The following is a 20540-nucleotide window of genomic DNA, read 5'->3' on the forward strand; positions in this document are numbered from 1 at the left end:
ACACGATAAGGAGATCAATCATAGAAACTACAAACTGTGCATCTCCAACAGGGCATACTCAATCTACGGATGAAGATCATGCCGTTTGACTGAAAGCTAAAAAGCAACCACTAAATGGACCCTGCAGAGAGGTTGTTTTGTCTACTGCTGTTCCCAGAACCTCAGCTTTTGAACCAATGTGGACCAGAAGAAGTCTTAAATGCTCAGAACAATGTAAACATCTGCAGTTCTATGACAACTGGGTGATCCCTATGTGTTAATGAAGATCATGTGAAGAGACAGAGAGCTCCAGAGCTGTTAATAAATGGACCTTGTGGTGAGACTTATTTGTGAAAAAGTCTAAATCTCCTCTTCTTTTCACACATGTAAAACAACACTTTTATATGTGCACTATGTCAAACTAAAACTGCAGAACACTGTTAAAATAATGTCTCTGCTTATTTAGCAGATGACACACACAATCAAGAATCGGCATTGAAGGACAATGTGTTGACGGTTATTGAGCAACTGAACATATAACACAGGACCTCTAAAACCTTCCTTTAAATAGCCCCTGCACGCTATTACCGGCATTCAATGACACGGTAACCTGCATTACCAGCCTCTATTGCAATGCGGTGGCGCTCCACACATCTCTCCCCGCTCTTGTGCAGGCTGTTCGGGGATAAAGCTGAGTGCTGTTCGGTCATGTGATTCCTGTTTTTTTTTTTTCTTCCTCCTCCTCCGAAGTTGAAAGGCAGGAGCAGCGCGGTGGAGGGGGCCCAGCTTGTCTTCCTAGTGGCTGTTGATGCAACGTTTTCGTTCCCCCTTTTTTTCCACCACATTATTGTTAGTTTCTCGCTCGGTGTGATATTTTTCACTCCAACCTTTCCTCCACGATGGCGGGGGCTATTATTGAAAATATGAGCACCAAAAAGTTGGTGATAGTGGGAGTTATTCTGCTTTTGTTCCAGGCGTTTGCCTTCATGGTCGGCGGTTTAATTGGTGAGTTTTTCCATTTTTTTTAATGCTCTTACTTTTTTGTTTTCTCTGTTAGCTAACAGTTGACTGTGCGCGCGTGCCTGTAGGGGATTTAAACGTTAACGGCTCTAAACGGCAAAAGCACAAAGTTTAAAGTTGGTTAAAATCCTCTTTTACCAGCGTTAATCACTGTTATCACGTTAAGAAAAGACGACAGGAGCTAACTTTTAGCTGTGTTTTACCTGCCGAGGGTTGACCGAGTCGAGCCGAAAACAATGCGGTGCTTTGAAACAGTCACTTCGACACCAAAGCAGCCGGAGTGCACCTCCGCTAAATCACTGCTTTGTATCAAGGTGTTTGCTGCCTGCGTGCCTCAGCCGCTGGCTTCATTTCTGCGGCTAAAAACAACACAGGGCCACCATAGTTTGTGGGTTAATTTCAGATCTTCGCTTCACATACAACCTTTTGTGTCTTTTTTTTTTTTTTTCACCTCTTTGATCCAAACTCGAATGTTCCTTCCCCCCTCTTTCTCTCCTTTATGCCTCCCCTCCTCCTCTTCCTCCTCCTCCCTCCTCTCAGATATGTCTGTCTGCTTTGAGGGGCCCCAGGCAGCATCTCTACCTTCCTTTCACTCCTTCCTCTCCCCCCTGTGTGAAGCCTTCCCTTACTCCCCAAATCCCAGTCGCCTTGCAGGCATAGCCTTCATGTTTCCTCCTCTCCCCTCTCTCCCTCCCGTTTCATTTGCATTGAGACAGACAGTGGTGCACAGAGAACAAGCACACAATTGCACACAGCTGTCGAAGTTGCATTTTGCCTTTAGGATTGTATTGGAGTTGCTGTCAAGTTTCTTCAAATCCACCCACTCGCACATGAACAACACACACACACATTTGAAATTGAGTGAAAGATGCCTATCTTTCCTATGGGCTGAACCTGGAAACCATCCACAGCCCCCCTCCTCCAGACACCAGTCGGTCTGTCTCCGTGTCCCCTCTCACTCACTACATGACTGGAGATAAATTAGCCTGTTTGGTTCGTTCCTGGCTGAGATGGTTTTAATGAAGCCAGATTCCTTTGTGTTTGCTCAGTGGCCGAGGGCAGCGGGGGTAATTGAGTAGAAAGGGGTTTTTCTCCCCTTGTTTCCCGACAAACCCGGGGACACGGCATGGGGTCAGCAGGCTGAGGGGACGGCCATTATTCTGGACACACTGCGATGGAGACTGGAGGAGCCGGTGTGCTGCTGGACTCACAGGGTCACTAGATAATTGAACTCCAAGGGGTTCCAGATAACTGGGTTTAATTCAGTTTGGTGTGTCTTCTTTGTCACACTGTGTGTGTATAGCTTTTTATTTTTATTTTTACACAGCTGTTAACACACACTTGAAGGTTCCTTTAAAGATGGCCTTGGCTCAGTTTTATGACTGGGTGCAGTGTCTGTTACTCAAAGTGTTTGTGGTGTTTGGCCTTTAAGCTCTCTGTTACAAGTGATATGATCAGATTTTCAGGTGAGTAACAGGGTCCTTCTGTACTAACAAACTGGTCTGATTCATACCTTTTAGTTTATGGGAACTAGGAAATGCCAAAGTATCCACTCTAAACGTATTACTTCTCAGGAGCTGGTGCTTGCTAGAAGCCCCTTTGACAGTGATAACAGCTCTGAGTCTTCACAGATAAGTCACTAATCTTTTTCACGTGCTAAATCTGAAAACTCTCTCATGGTCACCCCCACCGTGGCTGGTGGATTGCTAAATTTACCAGACACTCAGTTTGTTTTAACTGGCACTGTGTAACTGCATGTGTAAAATAATAATAAAACTAGAGCTAGAATATTTAAGGAATAACATAGCCTATTGCCTGTGTTATTCCATTACGTAAATATCTAAACCATTAAGTAAAATACTGGAAATAAAATGCACACAAACCATGAATAGGCTGATTAATTAAGCCATAATTCCAGTTTAATGTCACTAGCTCGTCAGAATCAGTTTCTTAAGTTTTAGTGTCGCTTTCCTGAATTTTCCTCTTCTCTTCCATGAATCCTGGCTTTCTTGGCCTGATGCTAGCCTGATGCCAAAGGTGGACATCATTGAGTTATATGCTAAACAACATACCTTCACAGTGATCTGCAGGATCTTCCTAGCTTGGAGAATCCCTTGTGAGTAAATGCTCATGTCTCAGAGATCACACCCACCACACAAAATCACCCGCCTTTGCTGGGTAATAATTTCCATCACTGTTCCACAAGCACCTTCGACAGTAACTACAGCTTATGGAGTCTTCTTAGATATGTGACAAATGGCATGGTATATCTCCTGGTGTTTGTTGGAGATTTGCTCAGACTAATTAGAAAGTATCTGCAAATTTGTCTTCAAGTCATTCTACTGAAGTTTAGTGGGCTACAAGGCTGGTTGGGCTACAGGAGGACTTTCGTATACTGGTTTTGTTGTACTATTAGGATAACTGTCTGTTTGACTGTAGGACTTTGGCCCTCTGAGGTAGACCTTTTACAGAACCAAGTGGCTGTATGTTCTTTTAGATCTACATACAGTAGGAATGGGGTATGATTGAGGGTTAGGTGATTTCCTCAGACTAAATAACCTTTTGTCTTTACATATCCCAGGTGCCTGTGTCTTTGTGTGTACAGTTCAGACTCTAACACTATCTACTCTATCTAATGATGCTCTAACATCTTCCACCCTGGCTTTGAGATTCAGTTTAATTTTCTGTATTCTCACTGACCAAGTTACCCTGTGCCTGCCTGCTGCATCTGCAACTTGTAGACTCTTGGAAGATTGGCCAATGTGCTAAAATAGATCCAAGTCAGTCAAATTATTTTGTCTATTTGAATTATTTGGGAAGGGTATACTTTATATACTATATTATATATTTGATGAAGAAAAGCAGCAAATATTCACTTTTGAGAAGCTTGGACCATCAAATGTTTGACATTTTTTGCTTGACAAATTAAATTTAGATTGACAAAAAAAGCCAATTTGTTTTCTTTAGTTTAACTGATTGTTTCAGCTGATCCATGCACAGTTTATTGTAGAGTTTCTGCTTTGACATGAAGCTTGTAGGAACTTGCACATAAAACAATAATTTCATTCCAGTCATAGTTGTTAGCTCTTAGTGCCCTGATGAAGGCCATGAGGCTAAAACGTTTGCATATTTTTCTGACATGGCCAAAATAAATTGATGTGATTCAGATTGGTAAACTTTTTTTTCCCGCAGATCTGTGTGTGCTACCTTTTTTATGCCTTTGTGTGATCATCCTGGGTCCAACACTGGGTCCAGTCATAGTTGATGAAACATTATGTACCTAACCCAGTCTGGACATTTAACTGCCACCACTATCACAATAATTTGTGCAACTGAGAATAACTGCTGTGGCTTTATGGATTTTTGTGTCACTTCCAAATCTTAGAGAATCTACCGTTGAATTGTGGTCGTAACTTAATTCAAATAAAACTAAGTGGCTTGAATACTCTTTGAAGTAGTGTAGGCTTTGTTTAATATGTCGGTGCTTTTACTCATAAAGACTTGACCTCATGTTGTTTGTTCTACCTGATGATAGAGAATAATGGGGAAATCCCAGCCCGCAGTCGACCAAATCGGCCGATCATCAAAATGTTTGACATCATCGCCACTACATGATGTTTAAAAAATCCTGTGAGTTTAGCTCTTCGCCTTGGGGCTACACCTCGACTCTCAGACCTCTCGGATGTCGTTCACATCAGACCTTGAGCTTTCACAATAGGAGACCAAAGTTTTTGTGCCGGCATGATAATGATAGATCTTTTCCCAAGCACAGCTAAAGTCCTGTGAGTAGAGACTCGGTCTTGTCAAGCTCATGAATCTCAATGCGTAAACAGTGTAATTGGTGGCTGAGAGCTTTCGGGAATTTTCCCTCCCCATCACTTCAGAGGGAGAGAGCGCCTTGCTACCAAGCATTTTCTAAACATTGTTAAAAGTAATTGCCAAAGTGTTTGGACTAGATTTGGCTTAAACCCAGTCTGTTGACTGTTCCTAATGGTTGCTAAGATATTAATATTGTCCATGCACAGTTTAATCCAGAGGGCTCAAGTTTTATTTATTGATTTTTACTCAAACTTTTTGCGTGATTTATTGGTTTGAGGGGAAATTTGCCTTGGCAGGAACTTGAAACACTTTGCTGCAGTATATCAGTATGACACCAGGTCTAAAATCTCCCACTTTGCATTTGTCTCACCAGCTCCCAGCCCCACCACGGCGGTCCACTACTTGGCCACAAAGTGTGTGGACACAACCAAGCACCGACAGGAAACAAAATGGTTCATGCCTTGGGGTCCTAACCAGTGTGACAAGATCCGGACCTTCGATGATGCCATGGCCAAGAAGATTGAGGCCAACAACATTGTATTCGCTGTCCACATTCCTCTGCCCAACAAGGAGATGAGCCCCTGGTTTCAGTTTATGGTGGTCATTCTGCAGTTTGACATTGCATTTAAGATGTACAACCAGATAGGTAAGAGTCAAGACTTTATTGGTTTTAAAAGGACAACATTACTCATGTTTCTCCCCTAGGATATGGTTTTCAAGGAACCAGAGAGGGAAGAAAGCCTAACCTAATGTGCACATGCTTGTAAGATGCCATGTTGTCAAAAGCCATTTAGGTGATAAGGTTTATAATTACTTCGTAAATTGTACAAGTTTGGGTAATCGACTATGCCTTGCTAGTTCTTTAGCAAAACATTTTTCTGTGTGTGTTTTTTCTTTTTCTTTTTTTTAATCCAAGTTGTGTCAATATTTTGTCTGTTATTTCTTCACAATCTGAAGGCAAATATTTGCAGAGGCTGAATGTGACCAGCTAGCCTCTGAAATATTCACATCCATTGTCACTTCTAATCACTCATAAATCCAAGTGAAGAGTCATTCCACCTTTACCAGTAATACTCGCTGTTATGTTTGTTATATTACCTTCCCTGCAAGACATGCTGGTAGGATATTGTGTTGTGTATTCACTCCATCATGGTGAATGCTGGAGGAACCTATAGAAGTGTTTTTTTTCTTCAGCAGATTGGATTTCTGTTACGCTGAAAGGCAGCAAACAATGATGGATGTCCTGATGTTTGTTCTCTATAGACCCATGGGGATCTTTTTTAGACTGCTTGTTAGACACCCTTGAGACAGGTATAAAGAGAGAGCGAGAGGTAATCTGGACCCGTTTCTTATTGGTTGCCTCTGAGCAATAAAATGTCTCATCCAATCCTGAGACCCGCAAACATTTATTTACTATGGATATAAGGTTATCCCAGTTTAGTGGATTTCACCATTTCAACATTTGTGTTTTTTCACTCTATAACAATTTCAGCAGTAATTGGTACTGTTAGTTCCTGTATAAACATCCAGTTGTTATGGATCCTGATAAACAATAACAGAATTGCATGAATCAGCAATAGAGATTACTAAGAATGTTGCACACAATACACTTACATCTATAGACTGTGGCACTAAAGCTCCAAGGAAAAAAGGAAATATCTACAATCAATTCAATTTTCATTGTTAAGGGAATTTCCACCAGTGCTTTTCCCATTTTGCATCTCCACCCAGTGTTACAACACTGTTGTGAAGTGTATCGGTGAATAAGAGACTTACAGCATCTCAATGCTTGAATTTGAGGAATGTAGGAAGGGCTATAACTGGTATCTCGGAGAAGACAGGGTTTGGTATCCTGGTAGGGGGCTTGGGATCCTGAAAGAAGGGATTAGAGGGGATGACGAGAGTCTAATAAGTGACTGGATCAGTAGTAGAGTTCAGGAAAGGTTTTGACTGTGTTAGATCTTATGCTCTGTGACTTACAATGTATGGCTATGCAGGCTAATGTCAACTTGAGCTTTATAACAAGTTGTGCAACATAAAGTCATGTCTACACTGAGAAGTGTTTGTAAATCTTGATACACATCCACATTAGTCCAATTTGTAGTCAACGGAAAAGTAAAAGAGGCTTTTGTAATACTGTAGAAAACAAAAAGTTTGTGGCGCAATTCTGTACAACGCAACCTTTCTGGTCTGACTTGTCTAAACAGTCCTGTTACCATGATAGCCTAGTCATCAGCATCATTTGCTTGCTCACATTCTTGGCCTCAGCGGAAATGTGTTCGGGGGCTGTGGGTTGTTTACTGCCTGGCTGCCAGAAAGGCAAGTCAGTGAATCAGCCTGGACCACAGACAGGTCTCTGCCAGCTGTTACAGACTCATTTAGATCTTTTTGAGCTACACAAGCTGCTGTGAGAAGAGGCGGATGTTTAGGAAACTGAACACTAGGTGCTGCATGCGCTTAGTGCTGAAGAAGTGGGATTGCCACTTTAAACACATTTTATGACACCTACAAGGTGTGCTAGAAATTAGAATCTGCTAAAGTACTTTACTTTATTCTCTTAGGTAAAACTTTTAGTCTTTGTTATCAGTTCTTAAAAAATAAATTATAAATTTAATTCATTACATTTGGTAAACAGATCGGATAGGATTTAAAATCCCTGAACTGAGTGGATACTGAATTCAGATATTTTCAAATGCTAAATCCAAACCCCAAAACAATGGAACCAGCCAGGTCTTCCATAATTAACAAAATGGCGTCTGCTCGTCTGTCTAGATCTTGACCAGAACACTGTCTGTGCCAAAGGTAGGCGGATTCTGCTCTGCAGCTGTATGACAAATGAACACAAGGCCATTTCTTCCTTGACTACCTTATCTGTGTAACAATGTGCGTCCCAGAGAAGAGCTTCGCCCTTATTAACCACTCCACCCACCTGCCCCACTCCACCCCGGCACCAGGCACCCCTTGGCCAGGGTCCAGCAATAACACAGCTGTTGAGGAGGCTTAGTTTCCGTGGCGATGGCCGCTGGACTGAAGTGGAATGTTTGCATGAAGTGAGCTGACATTGGAGGGCGTCTGGCTCGACCAATGGCAGAGTGGAGGGCATTACAGAGACAGTTGGCTGCCAGTTCTCATCTGGCTCCCTCTCCCCCTCCACTACTGTTTTTTTTTTTTTCTCACAGCACAGGCCACTGGGTTTCTTTCTCTTCATTCCAGCTTGTTTCATAACGGTACAAGAGGTACTCTGGAGGGCTGGAGGAGAGAACACTTGGCTTTGTAATGTGATCTAAAGATGCAGTTTTAATAGCTTGGCTTTGGATGTTTTTGTTGGATTCTCTGGGCTGGGCTGTTGGAGGCCAGCTCAAAGTCCTGTTGGAGTTTATGTCAAGTAGGAAGTAACCTAGATTTGGCCCACCATGGAGAGCAGACTGAATCACTGAATATGTTTACATGCTGAGAAATAATCCTGTTAACAGGTGAAAGGACCACGTATTAACTCTCAAATGATTTGGCCTTGTATAAACATGTATGTTTTGAGAATATACCAACCAAAACCTTGTGTAGTTTCAAAATACAGCCTTCTTAACGGAATAATCCCTATGATAGACATCAGTTAGAACTGCCACACAGATTCTTAAGTAAGCCTGTCCGGCATTTTAAATGTCCTATTCTTCTTGACGCTGTACCACTCTAGAGTATATAAGCATGTGAAACACTTAAGATGATGAACTGTACGTTTTCAGATTGTAGCGGGAAATGTTTCCATGTCAGTGCTAGTAGTGTTGCCACTTTTCTGGTCTTATAGTTAAAAGGCCATGGCTGTCTGTCATCAGGACTTAATTTTATCCCGTCACTGGGATAATAACAGCCAGCAGAGTATTGCAGTGAGGAGGTATAACATTGAAATACAGATGCACATGAATATCTTTAATGAGTGCATTCTTCCGTCTTGAAGACAGAAATTCTTCATTTTATGTATAATTCTTTGGATGTAATGATTTTGGCACATATACTATTACACTATACTTTGATTTGGAAAGTTTGACATAGTTAAAGAATTTTAACTTTGGTAATTCCTTTCAGAGGATGGATCGATGGCCACCATTGATGTGGGCCTGGCCTACAGAGACGACACAGTCAGTGAGTGGACAGAGATGGCTCACTCTTTTGAACATAGGAAGCTCACCTGCAACTTCACTACTTCCAAGGTGTGGGAATGCAGTATACTGCAAAAATAATATTACCTGGTTTTTGTCTGTTTGTCTGTATATCTGGATTATCAGTTTCCACAGATGCTATTGCTGTTGCAGATGATAAAATAATTGATATGTTTAAAATTCAGATGTGAATCTGTAAGTTCGTCATCAGTTTTTTTTTATCTTAAAGGTCTTGTTGCTATTTCAAGTCTGTTTAACCTTTACTACTGGGAGTAATTAACTCTCTGAGTTCTGTTGGCTGTGCCTTTTTGATATTACTGTATTAAAGAAATTTAAGATAAGATAGACTTTATTGATCCCACACTGGGGAAATTGTTACAGCAGCTTCAGATATAATATGGTAGATAAGAGAAAAAAGAAATGCACTTAAATTTAATTAATAAGTATCTGTTGTCTTCAGATGAATGTGTTTTAACGAGTGTGTTGCTGTCTGTTTTCCAGACCTTTGAGAACGAGGGACGTTACTATGAATGTGACCTGCTGCCCTTCATGGAGGTCGGGAGTGTGGCCCATAAGTACTATCTTCTCAACATCCGCCTGCCTGTCAATGAGCGTAAGAAGGTTAACGTGGGGATCGGAGAAATCAAAGACATTCGTCTTGTTGTAAGTTGGCATTTGACTGGGACCTTCGTATTTTAGTCTTTTTGGAATATTGCTTCATGTTGACCCACGTAGTCAAGGGTCCTTTTTCAACTATCTGACCATTGAGTGATTTAGAGTGTATAGTTTCCCAATAAATTAACATACACAACACAAATATCTGACACTGATGGTGTTTCTTTCTCCTGCTAGAGCATCCATCAGAATGGAGGCTTCACCAAAGTGTGGTTTGCCATGAAGACGTTCCTCACTCCCAGCATCCTCATTATCATGATCTGGTACTGGAGACGTATCACCCTCATGAGCAGACCTCCTGTGCTGCTGGAGAAGTAAGGCATCATCTATATCTGTTTGTTAATGTTGGAAAATTATATGTTTTGGCAACATAGTTCTAGCTATAATCCTAAAATGAGCAAAATAAGAATTCAGATTTACATTCACGATTAATGATAAGACAAAACACAGCAAGGACCTACAGTAATGGTGTCATTAAACGCTGCAGAGGCTCTGCTTCAGTGTGTCTACTGGGTGAAGGCATATATTAACTATGGATGAAATAGGGCATGCTAACTCTGTGCAGTGAAGGTCACTGACATCAGAAGGCATTGTTCATCAAGTGTCTGAGGAGGAATGTTATCTAGGACCATCAGCAGGTCACACTCATTGTATGCATTGTGAATGCATGTAAAACTGTCAATAATGTGGCGTAATCAAACAAATGTGTGAAAGGGTTACATAGTTTCAGATTTCAAACGTTCCTCTTCCCAGATTTTCTATTCGAGTATATATTACTATATCGTGGTTTAAAAAAAAAAAAAAAAAAAAAAAGGTCGACAGCAGATATTTGTGTTCATTCCTTGACCAAACGCCATGAAGGTTAGAGCAGCCAATGCAGGTAGTTCTGCCTGGAGCAGATAGTTTGAACGCCATGCTGTGGAAGCTATGCTGAGAGCCCAGTGTTTGTCTAACCCCCTGCCATGCTGGGAAGACAGATCAGTAAGAGGCAACGTTCTGAGCCACAGGAAGCGCCTGGCGAAGCGTGAAACACGTTACAAAATCTGCAAGCTAGCACTCAACCAACACATGCTGCATACACACACATTCAGGGCATGCACACCAGCTCACTGAGACGCCCCATGCACGCACACACTCACACTCACACTGTCTCTCTCTCACACACACACTCACACTCACACACACTCTCACACACACACACACACACACACACACACACACACACTCTCACTCTCACTCTCAATGCCTCTCTCCTTCCCTCTGTATTTTCCAGCTCACAGCTCTTATTCCCAAATGACCAGCGGGGTCTCAGGAAGTGTGACTTGTACCCTATTTGTGGACAGCGGATGATTTTTTCATGCTGTAAAAGCTTTACCAGAGTCTCTTGTCATGCTAGTCCACAGAGGTGTCAGAATGGTAAACCTCAGACTTCCACTGAACAGAGAGGACAGATATGAGTGGGAACTCTCAATGTGGAAAATGGCCCAGGGTGATGTTATTCATAAAATTGGGAAACCCTGACATATTACACTAAATTCATCTTATTTTTGTGACATTAGAATCTTTTCTTAAAATTGTAAACTGAAAAATGTCCTGTCCTCAGCAGAAGCAGAGATACAACAGACATTGTGACAGCAGGAAAAGCACAGTTAGGATTAATAACATAAATGATGTGTCAGTGAGTTAGCATGCACAATAACAGGATCCAGGAACTGGCTCAACCAAATGGAACGTAGACACAATTAATGTTATTAGTTACACCTGGGCTTTTCCTGCCATCACATGTCAAAATGTCCCATGTAAAAGGTCTATTTAGGACCTCTACCTCATTAACTTAACAGGTTTTCAAACCTAGCCCTTTGTCTTTCCCCACACACATTCAGACAGATAGATACCAGCTCTCTTGTCTGTGATGGGGGTACTGAGGACACATTCCCTGCATACCAGTCAAATGTGGTTTTACTTAACATCACTGACAAGCTGCAGTGGATTTGCTTCTATTACCCAAAATGTTTGTATCCACATGTTTTCAGGTGACCTTTATCTTCTGCCTATTTCCTCTCTCTGTATCTCACTCTCACACACAGAGAGAGAGAGAGAGAGAGACTCTGTTTTGCCCTTTACGATCATCCTTTCATCTACTGGCGACATGCAGGGACCTGCTTCAGACGCTTGGCAGATGAGCTCTATTCTGTCTTTCTGTAGGCTGATTGTGCTTAATTCATTCTGGATTTCAAGGTTGAGGGAGCTTGGCTGTAATAATGAGGCTTATTTGGAAAGGTAGTGAATTATGTAGAATTGGATAGGTCAGTGGGGACACACTGTGCTTGTAGCTGAATGGATAATCTAATCAATAATGTCTCAAGAATCTAATGAGCCTGCTGCAGCAGACGCAGATGTAGCCTTGCTACACTAATTGTGTTTGTGTGAAAGATGTCGTCCAGATTCAGGTGTAAAGCCTTCCAATTAAAGTGACCCTAAATTTTATCAGCCAACATTGTTTAAACACAAAATGAATTTTTTGCCAAAAAAAAGTTTCCTTAGGGTTATACGTAGGAGTTTCTCATCCATTTATCTTTTGTGAACATATTACTATTGCTGCTAATTCTGAAGGAATTTTGCTGTTATTTATGTTCCTTTTTTAAAATATATATCCCAAATGTAATATGCTGCAACCCTCAACTGTTGGTAGTGGGGGTGAAAAATTATAGTTTTAAGACTTCTTTTCTCTCTCAGGGTAATTCTCGCTCTGGGTATCTCTATGACATTCATCAATATCCCAGTGGAGTGGTTCTCTGTTGGCTTCAACTGGACCTGGATGCTGCTTTTTGGAGACATCAGGCAGGGTATCTTCTACTCCATGCTGCTGTCCTTCTGGATCATCTTCTGCGGGGAGCACCTCATGGTACTGTACCCGGCACCATTTAACTAAATGATTGATGTTTTTCTGACTGACCTGCAGGCTTGCCCGCTAATTGCGTTCTCACTTGCAGCCATTGCGTGCTGAAAGTATTTAGTCCTATGGCAGGGACTACTTAATGACTTGCTTTCTTAGAGCAATGCTTCAGCGCCTGTGTGTCTTTTTCTCCTCCTTAATCCTGGTTAATATAAAAACTGTAGCGCACTAGTAGCTTAACCAAACAGGCAGTTGAGATATTTACTTTTACATCTTAAAACCTTGAAAAGTATCCATGAGTTGGGTGGATTGGCATACAAGCTACCAAGATAGCTTGTGTCCATTATGCATATGTATTTAAGCTGCCCCACCCAGCAATCACCACTTCTCAACCTTCTAAAAAACATAATACCCGCATAGTGCACTTTGTGAGGATAAGGGTGTGTATATCTGCAGATCACTTTGCATTTCACTCATCAATCTGTAAAGCAAATATCCAGTGCCTTCAAAAGGTATTTACCCCCTTTGGACTTTTCTTGTTTTGTTTTGAGTCAGTGGATGTAAAAAGAAACTCTTCTCTAAGATGAAGAGAGGAGAAAGCCATTAACAGAAAACATGAGAACTATGACAGACTGTGTCTTTGTGTGAACTCAGCTATGAATAGTTCAATTATTCCTGGTTGCCCATTTATTAGGCATACATTTGTTAGGTACTAAGCATTTTTGCACCAATACCTCCACTTGTCTTTGCTTTTTGCAACTCTTTCTATACTATGTGTTTGTCTGTCAAACCAAATGAGGCATAAATACGGATAATTAAAAAAAATAAATGTTGCCATTATGAGTTAATGTTAAAATGTTAAAATAAAAACAAAAAAAAAGATGTTTTATGGAAAAATATTTTTGCCCATCTTATCTCGTGTCATTTCTGTCCAGGAAATGCAGTTCTTTACAGCATTGGTTCTGGGCAGAGGAGAAGTGGAGATGTGTGAGAGCTGTGTGTCAGTCATCAAAATCTTCCCTGAACCTGACCTTCATCCCACAAAAAACTCACAGGTCATTCTCATGTGACATCTGTTATCTGGCCTGGATTGGGGCAGTCGTGGAGATGGACATTTTTCTCACTGAACGGAGGGACCATTAACTTGATAACCTCTTTGATAAGCTCCATTTCTGCTTCAGACAGGATGTCAGTCGCTTTACTGCTACTCAGTTCTCTGGAAAGCAGTGTATTCTGCATTGCAGGCTTTATCTCTTGTGACACTTGCAAAAATTATTTTAATTTGCTTCTTGGTGTTGATTGATGCCTCGATTAGTAACACTTTTCTTGCATTATCTCTAAACCTGTTGGCTTTTTCTCAAGGTCCCACCCCGGCACACACTCCGAGATAAACTCCTGCATGCTTCATTGTACACTCTAGTTTCTTTTCATCACCCAGTCTTTAGACATGTAGTGTAGCTGTCACTTCTTCTCTTATAAAGTGTAGAGATATGGGTATAGCCTGTACATTTTGTACAGGCTGCCTGCTGGATATATTGCACTAGAGCTCACTCTCAATCTCAGCTGCACTACAGTATGAGTCACTGATCTTTTACATTCTGTACAAGTAGAACAATGATGTCAGTAATTGGCTACTGTCATTAGAGCCACTGGCTAATAAACCACAGAAGGATGTCATGTTACACTACAGTCTACAGTATTCATCCCCTCTTGAGCTTTGTCCTGTTTTTGCTTTGGTCACCCAATAATAGAAAGAAAGCTTGATCTAACATACATTTTCTTCTGACATGTTGAATTCTCACAGCAGGTGTAACTAATGACGTGAATGATGGCTCTGTTCCATTCAGGTGTCTCATAAAGCCACGAGAGAGAGCATGTATGCGCAGTAGACCTTTTGTGACATTTAGGAAAAACCCATCTAGGGACAGGCATTGCAAATTGGCTTCGGCTATACATTTTGTGCTATGTGGCATTTGTTTATGCTACAAAATGGCACACATCTGGCCATAGAACCTCCTTCCACATTGTTTCTTTACAACACTGATTCAGGTGAAGCACCAGGACAACCGTTGCTGTTTGCTGTCTCTCTCATCTCAGCTTTCAGAGTTTCTACCATGGCCTTCCTCACTAGTGTCCTTTTTGTGCATTTGTAGGGCTGCAATTAACCATTATTGTGATTATCAATTAATCTCTTGATCATCATCTCAAGACAATTGTCAGTCAAATGTCAGAAAATGGTAAAAAAAACAAAACAAGGTGACCTCCTTAAGTTTCACACAGCACACACACACACTCACATTTGAGAAGCTGAAATCAGACATTTTTATGCCTCTGCACTGGCTATAGCAATGACCGGAGGCTTTATGTCTCTGGGTGGTTCATCCATCCATCCATCCATCCATCTATCCCATTCTTGTGAATGCATTATCTCAGGAAAGTCTTAAGGAAATTTCTTCAAACATGACACAAACGTCCATTTGGACTCAAGGATGAACTGATTCGATTTTGGTGGTCAAAAGTCAAGGTCACTGACATCACAAAACATGTCTTATGCCATAACTTAAGAAGTGATGTGGTAATTAAGACAACATTTCACACAGATGTTTAATGGGATAACGACATTAGGGTTAAAGGTCAACTTCATTGTCACATCATGATGTCCTGGAAAAAAACAACTTTTTTGGCCATTATTTAAGACCTAAACTCAGGAACAGAAGGGAAGATTGTGATCATGTTGATTTGGTGACACGTTTGACTCAAAAGTCAATGAATTGGCAGATTCCAGATTTCACACAATTAGTAAACAATAACTAGCTCAGTATGGGCTTTCATCTTCACGTGACGTCACATCTAAAAATGTCAGGAGAAAACAAAAGCACTGCATTTAGTATAGTTATATTCTATGAGAATCCATCTTTACATAGTTATCAAGTACATGTGCACCTGTTCAGCCAATACATCCATGTTAATCTTTCATCAATCAGTTCCAACATGCATATTCACTAAACTCATACATATAATCAGTACAGTGATAACTTCCATATAGCATAACAATACACTTTATACCTAATTTATTTATATATAATTCTCTCAAAGTATTCAGTTCACATATTATGAGTCTGTACAGACATGGATATAAATTTTAGTTTCTTAAACGATCGATTATCCAAATAGTTGGCAATTAATTCAATAGCTGACAACTAATTGATTAATCAACTAATCATTGCAGCGCTTGAAGCATTTATAGTTGTGCAATGTTCTCTTTTCTGTTTTTAAATGATTATTGGCAACGTAATCGAAGGGATAATTGTGCATTTTTTGTTTGGTATTTTTCTTTTGTCCTTATGTAGTTTGACAGGACATCGACTACCCAGCAGTTGACTCCTATATGCTGTTTATATGCTTTGATGTAGAGTTTAAAAACCCTAAAACATTAAGAAATTCCAAGGGGCTGAATACCTTCAAAGTCACTGTATTTTCATGGTTGTCATGGCTAACATTAGCAGCACTGAAGAATGTGTTATAAAAGCAGACCCACGGTTTATGACTGTATTTATACTCCTCTTATTTTACACCCATTTTTGGCTCATCCAATCAACCCAGATTGCAGTAAATGTCAGGTGTGTACACTGTGGTGGGATCTTAACCGCGCTGCATTTCAAATGAGACCATTGCATATTATAATTAGTTGCTCTTAAGTGTGGGAGAGTCAGTTTTCTGTTACCATTCTTCTAATTGTTGTCAAGGCCCCTTTACAACTTCTCCATTTGAATGGTTTCAGTACCTGGAAACATAAGAAAGCTCCATAAAGTAAAAATAATGTTATCTATCTTTGATTGAGAAGGATTTTGGTGATAATGGACCATATATGATCTACAAAATGTAATACAGTATAATCCCATCTCTAAATGTTTTTGTCCTTTTTCTCTCAGGACCAGATGGAGAGGAACCGTTTCTCAGTCTACTGGAAGCAGGTTGGCCCTATCGTGTTTGGCTCCTTCTGCCTTTTTATCTTTGACATGTGTGAGAGGTGAGAGCGAGATTTTTTATTTCTATTTATATGCTTAACATGCTGTGTATATTACCAGATTTTTGTAATGAATTGTTGTGACACACCTAAAAAGAGGAATTGTGTAAATGTGGTGTTTTTCTTTTTGCGTCACCAGAGGGGTCCAGCTGACGAACCCCTTTTACAGCATCTGGGCGTCGGATGTAGGAACTGAGCTTGCTGTATCCTTTTTCAACTGTATTTGACGACTGTCTCAGAAAAAGAGCCAACAACTTGTTGGATACATATGATGCTAATAAAGTGTGAATGGTTAAATTATGTTTTTCAGTTTAGCAGCCAATAATCATGTTTATGGTTGTTCCTCTGCTCTTCTTGTTGGAACAAATCTGTGTCTTAACCAATACTCACGTTATCATGACAGAACGCCCTCCTTCTTCCAGTACATATATTAGAGCTTCTTCTAGTTAGCTTTAGCATGAACTGGAAACTGATCTCTAGACTAATACGATGAGAAATAATTCAGTAATGCCATATGTGAAAGCGTTTTCCAGGGTCTCTAGATGATGTGTTTATGTGTGTGTAACAGTTTGTTTGTCTCGCTCGCAAAGCCGAGCAATGCAAGATTCATCAGCACACTGAACAAAAACAACTGCCAAACAGCCTGCTGTTTTATTTAGTTTTTTCTTCTCTTTTTCTCTGAGTCCCATCAAAAGGAGAAGCCTGCTCAGTGTTCCTGACTCTCAGCGGTTTGATGAAGACATTTGGTACAGTGTCTATAACCAGGGTCATCAAATCTTTATAAGGTCCACCGCTGACATGTTTCTGTCGTGCCTTCTACTGCAGTAAAGTCTGTTAAGGTTTTATGAATGAGTGTTTCTTTTTTACGATTTCTAGTTACTGATTAAAGTGTAGATACAAGCACATAAGATGACAGTTTTTCAATGTTTACAATTACATTTATTGAACCAGGTCTATTTCCTCTCACTTATTAGCTCATTTTTCAGTCTGGAATATATTGTTTAATGTCATATATAAGGCTAAATGTGCTTACCAGCACACAAACTATACTTGCTGATGTTCAGTCTGTATTTGTGAACAAATAATTTAGGTAATCTTTGTATGCACCACCACTCTGCTGGCAGACTCTCTTTAAGGAGAGTGTTACTTGGTGATTTCCTTGACTGCTGTTGCCTCAGATGGCATTCATAATTGTGGCAGGGATCTGTGCCTGTCTCTACTTCCTCTTCCTCTGCTTCATGGTCTTTCAAGTCTTCCGCAACATCAGCGGTAAGAGGACGTCCCTGCCTGCCATGTCCAAAGCCAGACGGCTGCATTATGAGGTGTGTATTTTCATCTGGCAAGCTTGTGTTTCTGCCAATAAAAAAACATTTGGTCATGACAGTACAGGATTCCTCTGCTGAACAGAGTATGTTTTATGTTTTTTTTTTTTTTTTTATTACTTACCTATCCTCTTTATCGTCCTTTAGGGTTTGATTTTTAGGTTCAAGTTCCTCATGCTGGTCACTCTGACCTGCGCTGCCATGACTGTCATCTTCTTCATCATCAGTCAGGTGAGTGCCATAATGTTATGAAAACAGAAGTAATGTCCTTCATAATAAGGACTAATGGGACAAATTTTTTATTTCAGTGATTATAAAAATATGTATTTTTCTTTTGTCTGTGTCCAGGTTAATGAAGGCCACTGGCACTGGGGAGAGCACACAGTGCAGGTAAACAGCGCCTTCTTCACCGGCATCTACGGCATGTGGAACCTCTACGTCTTCGCCATCATGTTCCTCTACGCACCTTCTCACAAACGCTATGGAGACGAACAGTCGAGTGGTCAGTGCATCACTGGTAACTACATATTTCTACAAGCTTTCTAGTTTCTCTATTGATTTATAGTGGGTGAGGATGAAATTTAAAATGTTCATCCATTGTAGAAGTTAAGTCTCGGTTATAAGCTATACAAAGAATTCATAGATAATATAAAGATAGATATAGCTAAATGTTTTTGCAACCAGCTCAATAGTACTATAATTATATTAATAATTTTATAAGTATTAGTCAGTTATAAGTTTTACATAAATAAGCCTTCTTATTGTATTACAGTTACTGGTTAAATTTCATACGTGTCCCAGGACTTCTCACTTCATTTTGATGGGGAGTAAGTGTCTGTAAAGCTGCCTATTCATCCAAAGTTTGTTTTTGGGGGAAGGGGGAGGTGGTGGGTGATTCAGAAGGACCCAGATTCCCAGGGGAAAGAAGGGTCTCTTTGGCCCAAGAGGGTGATTCTAATGGACACCAGGCTTCCTTCCAGACAGAAAGGAAGGGAACAGTGAAGATGGGGTGGGGGAGGGGAGGGGAGGCAGGGTGGAGAGCAGGGAAGTAATGAAAACCATCCATCCATCTCCTGACGTCAGTGACACTGGGAGAGAAAAAGAGGGTTTGAAGTTCTGAAAGCTTTCCCTGAAGTGCGTCAACCAGTCTCATGGGAGGGGCGCCTCTCTCCAAGTTTCAGTCAGCGTGTTGATTTACTTTATCAGTTTCACTTCTGTTTCAAATGAGCTGAAAGTATTTATGTGAGTGAAATTCAGCTGAACCAACTTGATACGTTACGGATCATTGCCTGCAATAATACGAAGGAATGTGCACAACAAAAAAACCCAAACAAGAAGATATACGTTCGTAACATGTTTTTGTATTCACTTTGTTTTACTGGTAGTTTTGGTGTTGATGATGTGTGATGTTTGTGTGTGCAGGAGATGCTGGAGGAAACAGTGGAGAGGACATCCAGCTGACGACTACCATCACCCACGTTGATGGCCCCTCTGAGATCTACAAGATGACTGGCAAAGAGGCCCAGGAGTAGATTTCACACTGTAAGACTTTAAGACTCCCCTCCACTACCTACTGCTCCAATGATCCCCTCCCTCGCATATGTAATCAAACAGGCTTTTCTCCTTACACCCCCTGGCCCTAAAACGGGATCAACAGTCCACCTTTGCATGTACCTACCAGTCCCACAGTTACTGTCCTCTTGCAGCACCAAACCCTCAGCTGTGTGACTTGTTACGTGCCTCCCTGTTCCCAATTGTATCTCTAAAGGCTGAATCTTATCAACACTCCTTTTCATTTCATGGTAGAATTTTGTTCTTACATTTCATACTTTATGTAAACTGTGTTGTGTTTGTACATGTTGCATAATGCTTTTGAGATTTGAGTGTAAAGAACCATTTCTTGGTGGTAGAAAGTTGCATTTGGCAGCTGTCACACTCCTGTTTTAAAGCAAAATGTGGTGAAACTTAGTCTTTTGTAAGATGGTCGGCCACATTTCTGTTTTATTTTCTACTTAAGTCAAGGCCTTAGAGCCTTTCACTCATACATATTACTCCATAAAACTTAGATCATGTTGAGTACTGCTGTTAAATTTGAGTTTTTCAAGTGATGGAGATCTTTTTTTATATCATTGGGGGAAATGTACAGGCCACATAGCCACTTTGGGAAATGCCTATTGTACGTTCATTATGTTACAATGTAGATATCTATTTTTTATAAAGTGCTTATTTTCAACTTCACAAAATATATGCATCAAGCTCTATCAATGTTTTTGAAGTTGACTGTAACCCATTATACATGGTTCTTAGTTTGGTTTTGGTTTTTATGCTAATTTAAATAAAAAAACCTTTTACTTAATACCTTTTGTGTATTGTCATAGTGTTTCTCTGAATGATGGAGTCATGTACTGAACATGAACATGTACTCATGTAGGGAGAGGGCGCCTCTGCAAGGCTCATAACAGAACAACAAGACCTGCTTTCACTTTCTCATCAGTCAAGCTGGCCAGAGAGAGCGAGTGTGGAACAGGAAGTTGTGTTATTTTTGTTTTTAAGTACTTTCAGAATAAGAATTATTTGGGAGACAAACTTGACTTTCTTTTGCATTTATAGTACTTCATCAAAAGGTATTAGAGTATTAATAAAGCAAA

General features: G+C 40.5%; 1 protein-coding gene across 5 annotated transcripts; it reads left to right on the plus strand.

Annotated features, from left to right (window-relative positions):
• The first annotated feature begins 711 nt into the window (after positions 1-711).
• wls (Wnt ligand secretion mediator) lies at positions 712-20248 on the plus strand. Of its 5 annotated transcripts, none has more exons than XM_051405945.1 (13): positions 712-984; positions 5192-5464; positions 8899-9023; positions 9474-9635; positions 9825-9961; positions 12384-12552; positions 13479-13598; positions 16476-16573; positions 16710-16773; positions 17749-17892; positions 18040-18123; positions 18241-18394; positions 19315-20248. In XM_051405945.1, exons 1-13 carry the CDS (start codon positions 879-881, stop codon positions 19422-19424), a joined length of 1746 nt encoding a protein of 581 aa, XP_051261905.1. In that variant the 5' UTR covers positions 712-878; the 3' UTR covers positions 19425-20248. The 5 variants fall into 5 exon arrangements, with proteins under 5 accessions (XP_051261905.1, XP_051261931.1, XP_051261896.1 ...); XM_051405936.1 differs by having other exon boundaries at positions 717-984; positions 18241-18409; XM_051405953.1 differs by lacking the exon at positions 712-984 and adding an exon at positions 3013-3115 and having other exon boundaries at positions 18241-18409.
• Positions 20249-20540: the final 292 nt, after the last annotated feature.

Source organism: Dicentrarchus labrax, unplaced genomic scaffold (assembly GCF_905237075.1).
Source record: "Dicentrarchus labrax unplaced genomic scaffold, dlabrax2021, whole genome shotgun sequence".
NCBI classification, from domain to species: domain Eukaryota; kingdom Metazoa; phylum Chordata; class Actinopteri; family Moronidae; genus Dicentrarchus; species Dicentrarchus labrax.